The sequence below is a fragment of the Nuphar pumila genome, chromosome 4 (genome assembly GCF_984573655.1).
Source record: "Nuphar pumila chromosome 4, dmNupPumi1.hap1.1, whole genome shotgun sequence".
Lineage (NCBI taxonomy): Eukaryota > Viridiplantae > Streptophyta > Magnoliopsida > Nymphaeales > Nymphaeaceae > Nuphar > Nuphar pumila.
In genome coordinates, this window is record NC_143252.1 from 7,465,847 (window position 1) to 7,474,088 (window position 8,242).

The 8,242-nt window shown below is 40.7% G+C and overlaps 1 protein-coding gene across 1 annotated transcript; it reads right to left on the reverse strand.

Moving 5' to 3' along the window:
* Window positions 1-5,544: 5,544 nt before the first annotated feature.
* On the reverse strand, window positions 5,545-8,242 carry LOC149839223 (uncharacterized). The gene has a single exon (XM_090004036.1). The coding sequence runs from the start codon at window positions 8,227-8,229 to the stop codon at window positions 5,551-5,553; it is 2,679 nt and encodes an 892-aa protein (XP_089860162.1). The 5' UTR covers window positions 8,230-8,242; the 3' UTR covers window positions 5,545-5,550.

Consider the following 8,242-nt stretch of genomic DNA (forward strand, 5'->3'; position numbering starts at 1 on the left):
GTGCAGATTATGCCTTTGACCTGATTGGAAGAGCCATTACAAATCTTATGGGAAAAGTAGATCTTAGGTAGCGGGCCCGCCTAGTTTGAAAGAACGAACTGGGGATGGATGTTAAAATCAAAACACCGTGCAGGGATATCCCCATTCCACTCTGTCCCTGATCTCCGTTAAGAAAATTTACTATTATACTCTTATGCATGTTATAAAATTATATATTTTCTTAACCCTAACATAAAACCCTTTCTCGAATCTCTCCTCTTTTCTTCCTCTTTTTTTTTTACGAGCCGTTTTCTTTTAATGGTGAAAGGCAAAAGCGACAGAAGGTGAAAGGCGACAGAGGCAAAAAGACCAAAGAAACAAGGCTCGTTTGGACCAGGGATGGAGGACATGAAACATGGATGGAGGTTAAAATCAAAACTCGTGGGAGGATGAAGGGTAAAATTTTGAGATGAGCCCAACCCGGGTCTACTGCCATCCCTAGGTGCAAGATGGTGGTTGATCAGGTAAAGCAGCATTCTAAAAGTGTGCACGCTACGTACCCATGATCATTGTTTGTACATGTGTATACATGTAACAGTTTATAATCTTCTCAGAACTCGAGCCCCAACCAAGTACTGGTCCAAAATAAGTAAAACTCGAACCATCACTCGGTAAGGGCTCCCTCCCTTTTGCGAACAGCTGTTGAGCCAACCCTTCTGGCCAGCTCAAACTACCAGGCAGTTATTCAACTACCTATATATCAGTTGGGTTCGAACTTGCAACATCCCATCACATGGTGACTTGTACAAACTGCACCTACCAGGTGGTCGGATCCTCCCGCTGGTGTGAAGTTTCCAAATTTGATGACTAAAAGACTAAGCTGTTCAAAAGACTAAGTTTTTCATCAAGATGGCATAAGCTTATTAATTAGGATTTTCTCCATTCGCCTTGTAGATTCATGATTGCCATGTTGGTTCATTATCTAATCTTAAACATAGGCTTTTAGTGAGTAAGCTTTATCCAATGGAAACTTGAAACTGGTTGCCAAAATTAAGGTTTGAGCACTTCTACACCCAAATGAGAGAGAGAGAGAGAGAGAGAGAGAGAGAGAGAGAGAGAGAGAGAGAACATTCACCATTCAACATTACCAAAATACATTCAACAGAATATTGGATGGGAGAGAGAGAGAGAGGGCTAAAACTTGAACCAGTGGAGACCCTTCTTTTTTAATTGATCAAGTCATACGCCAAATCACCAATCCTTGCTGCTTTGGCATCCTCATCATCTGTTTGGGGCCCACACTGATGGCCCACATGGTGACGCATGATGCGGATTTGATGTACAAGTTCCAATTTTTTTTGAAAAAAAAACATGGGAACACAAATTTCTTAATCAATAAAATACTAATTTTTTGATATTTTAATATCAAAAAATATATTTTTTTTTATAAAAAATAACACTTAAAACATTAAATAATATAAAAATATTATCCGTACGTGTCATTAGGAACACCACCAAAATGGCGTGTCCCTATGACATAGGCATGAATGGATGGCCTCGTGCCAAAACACATGTTTTGGCATGTCATATGACCATAGTGATAAACGTTAAAAATGGCAAAAATCTCATTTTTCAAAAACTTGCGAGAATTTGAAATATTTTCATAAATCTCGCATTTTTGCAATAAAAGAAATAAAAAATATAAAAAGTTATTTTTTATAAGAAAATATTAATAAAATGTATTTAAAAATACAAATACATGGTTTTTTCATGATAAATATCCGTTTAAAACATAAATATTGCATTTAAATCACAGTATTTACTTTTTTCATAAAGCTCACAATATTTTGAAAATCTCACAAGAAATTGCCGTTTTAAACTTTGAAGCAATTTCTTGTGATATTGTTGCGAGATTTTCATAAATCTCCCAATATTTGTCACTATGCATATGACATGTTTTGGAGTTGAAGGTATCCACATGAAATTCTATGAAGTTACTCTTCCCTTTTTTTTTTCTCCTTATCAAAGGTTGTCACTCGTATGTTTTGTTGGTGGATCATAAATGCAATACTTCAGTGTATTGCAGTTCAATTTTGGGAACCCAAGTCTTGCTGAAAAAATAGTCTCTCTCTCTCTCATATGTTGGGATGTAAATGGGTTTCATCTAGGATTGAGGTTTTGCAATTTTAAGCTGTTCGGATCCAAACTGGATTTGATTCCTCAAGTAATTATTTGTTTTGGATCTGAGTCCGACCCATTTTCCTGTGGAGCCATGATAAGATTTTTGCCACATTAAATGGTTCAAATGAAGATACAAACAGGGACTGACATAGCTTAATGAATGATAAGTTGATAACAGCAGTTGTTTGAATCTCTCAGACCATAGTCACAAATGTTTTTTCTGGCAAAAATCTAGTTTTTCAAAAATTAGCGAGAAATTGAAATTTTTTCATAAATCTTGCATTTTTTGGCAAAATCTTTGCAATTAAAAATATAAAGAATATATTTTATAATAAATTATTAATAAAAATTATTATTTAAAAACAAAAATACACAGTTTTTTCATTATAAATAGCCGTTTAAAACATAAATATCACATTTAAATAATGGTATTTATTTACTTTCATAAATCGCAAGATATTTTGAAAATCTTGAAAGAAAATGCCATTTTAAACTTTCAGGCAATTTCTGGAGACATTATCATGTGATTTTCATAAATCTCGCAATATTTTGTCACAATGATATCGACACATAGTTGGTCAAGGTTTTAAATTTGATGACTTAGGCCCTCTTTAGATGATAAGGGCAAAACCAACCCGGTTTCCCCTCAAAACCAGGTTTTGGGCATACCAAATTTGCCAAAAGGCTAGGTAAGTTGTTTGGATGGCTAAAAAGTTACTACGCGAGCGATACCAACCGAGCTATTTTTCTGTTCAGTGGGTGGTCAAAATATTACCAATAATAATAAAAAAAAGCAGCCAGCCATTTTGCAGCCACCCAAAAAGCTGAAGAATAGCCCAATATAATCAAAAGCGAAAAAAAGAAAAAAAAAAGGCAGCCATTTTTTCAGCTGGTGGATTGCTGGAAAATAGTCAATGTCCACTCAAGCTTATAAAAACCCATTGGAAAATAGTGTAAAAAACTGTTGAGATCGAAGGCCTGGTCCTTCTGGCTCAGTCTGTCATACCTACAGTTGTCGTCCCAGAGCCATAAAATTGACCCTCTCTGCAAGGCCTATGCTGGACGTTCGCCTGCACAAAAGAGTGACACACATGGGAATCGAACCTGGACCGCCCGTCTAGTGGCCTAGGCCACACCCCACTTCTGGGCAAGGCCCAAGAGTTTTTGGGGGGTTTAGTTTGTGTGTATCAAGCGTGAATAAGCTTGGGGCCTTATAAAAGGCCTTATCACCCTCAAACTTGGGTTGGTGCGAGTAGACGTGTATTTGGCCTTAGCAGGATCTATATAACTCATATTGGGTCCAGATGTATCTTAGATTCTAGACTTAGAACTTGCTTTTGAGGTGCTTTCTAACTGGATTGAATTTCTAGTGTTTGGTTTTATGTAGGTGTTTTCGTGAGCCTTTGGTCTTATTGTTGATTGGAGCCTATTGATGCTTGTTGGTTTGTCATTTTTGTTTTCTTGCTCATTTGTTGTTCAACAAGATAACTTCCAATGTTTATAGAGTGCCCAAGTAAACAGAAATTTTGATTGATGGGTCGGGTTTGATTGGGATCCAGACCGTACCAAACCCTATAAGGTCAGGGTTTGGTGATAATTAAGATGGCCTGAATGCTCCGATTAATATATGGATCTAGGTATAGTTTGTGAAATTTCATACTAGACTCGGGCCCGACCCGAGTTCCAATTGATCCGTAAATTTTTAGTGTAAAAATAATAATAAAAACATTTTAGCAACTATGGTTCATATAAGAATCCTGGTATGGTTTCTCTTATGATGGGTCTGATTAGACATGGGTTCGGACCTGGTACCATAATCTCAAATCAACTTTCAGTCTGGTTTCACCTGAGTCCTATTTAACCAAACCCGACCCATTGACACTCCTAGGGCTTGGACAGGTGTTCCTCATTTTTATGACAAATCATCTCAAACTCAGTTCTCATTTTATTTGGTTCCCCAATGTTTTTCACCAAACTTGGAATTGGTGATCTGGGACAGCTGGATATCTAACTGTAGATCCAACCCATTGACAGCCCTAACTAGATCCATAATATACTAAGGGGTAAAAAGTGTGGGCTATTTTCACTAGGGAAATTAACGGCCGGTTGGGTTCCGACCCATCACGGTGTATACCTGAATCCGCCCAAATAATAAATGGCCGGGTTCGAATTTTGTTGGGTCACGAAAATGAAATCCCAAACCTGGATATACATAGTTTCATAAATTTTTTTTTTTTAAAAATACATAAATCAGCACAAAAAAAGGGTTGGATTGGGTACCCGAAAAAGAAGGGTTTGTTTGAAACTAGGGGTGGCAAAATCTGGCACGACCTGCCAACCCGCTTCTTAGGCGGGTTGGGGTTTGGCTTAAACGGGTTCGTGTCATAAACGGGTTGACCCGCCTAACCCGTTTATTAAACGGGTCAGGTTTGTGTCAGGGGTATGCCAACCCGGCTGACCCGTTTAATAAGCGGGTTAGGCGGGTGGGTCAATCCGTTTACCCAAACCCGACCGACCCGTTTACCCGACCCGACCCGTTTATTAAACGGGTTAACTTTGTCGTGTCAGGTTACCCGTTTAATAAATGAGTCGGGTTCTTGTTTGCCACAGCCGACCCGTTTAATAAACGGGCCGGGTTCTTGTTTGCCACAGCCGACCCGTTATTAAACGGGTCGGGTTCGTGTTGAGGTATGCTGACCCACCAACCCGACCCGATTGCCACCCCTATTTGAAACCCGTCTTTACTTGACCTGCTGTATAGCGGAACTCATTAACTAACATGGATTTACAATTTCAGTCATATGCAGACCAGGACCTCGGAATCAAATTGGGTAGGATCCAGATCCAATTTTAACCCAATTATGAAAAACAGGTCTGTCTGAAAGCCTGACCCGTTTATGCACGAGTCCCTTAACTCATACAGGTTTAAGAGTACTCTCTCATTGAACATGAATACGAGAATTTTAATTTATTTTTCTAAATGTACACATGAAATTAGTGTTATTTTTCTTGTCCTTGTAACCTTAAAATATAAGTCAAGTTTTGCAAAGTCCTACAACTCATAGAAAGATAGGATCAATGAGAGAGGTGGTTGATAGCCATATGGGTAAATGAGATTTAGTGATAATGGTGAACGATGAATACCAAAGTATATTCTAAGCAATATTTTTAAAAACCAACTAGTGAACAACACCCAGATAATAAGATACTAGTGACTCCATTTCTACATATATGTGAATGAATTGTCTGTGTCAAAGACCGCAAGCAATTAAAACATATCTATGGTTAAACTTTTTTGCTTTTCATTCCAAAGACAACATCATGCACAACAAACCATCAATACTTTACTCAACCCAACTGAAAGACTCTCTTACAGAACCAACTCAAACACTAATGCCGTGGGAGCAATGATGACAGCACTTTGTCCACAAGATCCCAATACCAATTCCCCATTCTTTTACTGAACAAGATGGGCAAAATGGTTGCTGCAAGTCCCACCACGAAGCCTAACCCTGGGGCCATGTACTCCCATTCAGGCTCCTGATCATCTTTCTCGTTACCAACTATGAGAGGAGTGTCTCTAGAACTTGAAACAGAGCACGGCCTTGACAGTGTCCCACAAAGCTCAGGGTTTCCTTCAAAGCAAGTATCATCGAAAGTACTGAATTGGCGTTCCGTGGGTATGCTTCCTTGGAGGTTGTTGAATGATAAGTTTAATTTGGAGAGAAATGTGAGCTTTGTCATCTCCTGTGGTATGCCTCCGGTCAGCTGGTTGTGAGAAAGATCCAGAGATTCCATTTGAAGCAAATTCCCCAATGACTTTGGAATAAGACCTTTCATATGGTTGTAAGACATGTTTAGTGCACGTAACCCTGCCAATGCCCCTATCTCTTTTGGGATTTCACCAGTGAACATATTGTTAGAAAGATCAATGGTAGTTAGACCAGCAATTATCTTAGGTACCAACATATTTGCTCCTTTGATTGTCAACATCACATTTGGAGTATAAATAGATATATCCAGAATACCATTCGGTGTATGGATATTCATGACCCCAAACCCATTACTGGGTTCATTATCCACCATGGCCTTGAAAGTTTTAAATAGCGTTGAGGGTAGGACTCCTGAAAATTGGTTATCAGCAATATCAAAGATCTGTACTAGAGGAAATGCACTATCAAAGTCTGAGGCTGTGATGGAACCATGCAAACGGTTGGAATGCAACACCAACACCTTTAATTGGGCCAAATGACCTAGCCAGGAGGGAAATGTGTCCTCCAATTTATTGTTGCCCATGTCTAAAAGTTGCAAGCTGCTGCAGTTAGACAGAGACCTTGGTATGTTGCCGACCAGTAGATTGCCATTCAATTGCAGCATGTATAAGTTGCTGTCGTTAGTGAACCCTTCTGGAATTGAGCCTTGCAATTGGTTCCTACCTAGACTCAACACGTTCAGCCCATCTAGGCTGGTGAGGCAACCTGGTATGGTACCCGTGAGGCTATTATTATTGAGGTCAAGATAAACGAGCCTACTGCAACTGCATATGGAAGTTGGGATTGATCCAGTCACATTATTTGATGAAAGATGGAGTGCTGCGAGATTAGATAGCCTACTTATGGAGGAGGGGATCTCTCCGCTCAGTAAGTTGTTGCTGAGGTTAAGCAAGGATAACTTTGAAAATTGAGCGTAGAAATGAGAGAGCGAACCGTTCAACCTGTTGTTGCTGAGGATTAAGTACTCTAGAGAAGGATGGTTGTTGAGAAGGCCCAGAGGGATACTCCCATTCAGAAGGTTGTTGCTAAGGTCTAATTGGTAGAGGCTGGAAAGCTTAGCCAAAGCTTCGGGTATGGGACCTGACAAACTGTTATTTTTGAGATTGATATATTGGATATTTAGAGAAGCCCATTGTGATGGAATCATCCCATTTAGTCCGCTTGCTGATAGGTCTAGAGTGTTCAAGTGGGCAAGTTTCGAACTGAACTCAAGAAGGCTATTGGTGGAGAGTAGTTTTACTGAAGACAGGAGCAAATACGTAAGATTGCTACTTTCTGGAGGAACCCTACCTGAAGGTGGTAAAGACACGATGAGCTGTGGATTATGAGGTAGATAAAGAGTTTGCATTTGGGGAAGTTGTAGGATGCCCCAAGGAAATTTCCCCTTTAACTGTGCATCGTCTAACAAAAGTATTTGTAAGGAGGTGAAATTAGAGAAGAACTCAGGTACGTACTCTAAGTTGTTTCCACCCAAATTCAAAGAGTAGAGCGATGTCAGACGCAGAATGGATTCATGCATGGGACCGTGGATGGAACAATTGTGCAACGAAAGAGTCTGTAGATTCGGCAGGGATGACGATGCGGCCAAGCTAACCTCTTTGCCACTCATGGAGATGTTGACGTCACCGAGGCTGAGGTACTGCAAGCGACCCAAGCCCTTAACAAACTCTGCGAAACTGGGGTGCTGGAGTCGCAAACCATCATTTTCATAGAGGTTCAGAGACACCAGGGACGTCATCTGCGATATCTCCGGAGGGATCTGCCCTGAGAGGTGGTTGTAAGAGAGGTCGAGATGGATGAGGTGGGTGAGCTCTACCAGCCTCGATGGGATGGAACCTTTGAACGCATTGTTTCCGAGCTTGAGATGCGTGAGCTGGGTGAGCTCCACCAGCCTCGTCGGTATGGAACCTTTAAACCCATTGTAGTTGAGGTTGAGGATGCGGAGTTGCCGGAGCTCGAACAGGGAAGGATTGATGGTGCTGAGTGGGCCAGACGAATCCCTGACAGTAACAAAGGGGATCTGTAAGGCTGTGACGAAGCCCCCGGTGAGGTTGTCATCACAGGTGATGCCTTCCCATTTGCAGCAATCAGTCCCATTCTGCCACGAACTGAGTGGTGGGTAAGAAAGGACTGGGTCGATCACCAAGCCTTGCTTGAACTGGAGCAGTGCGGAGCTCTGGTTGGAGAAGCAGAGAGGTGAGGCGGTTGCTGGCGCCATTGAGGCCGTCAAGATGAGGTGGTACCATAACGCCCATAGCACCAATAATGAAGTCGCTTTGTCGACACCATTCCCCATATCGTCGGGTTGA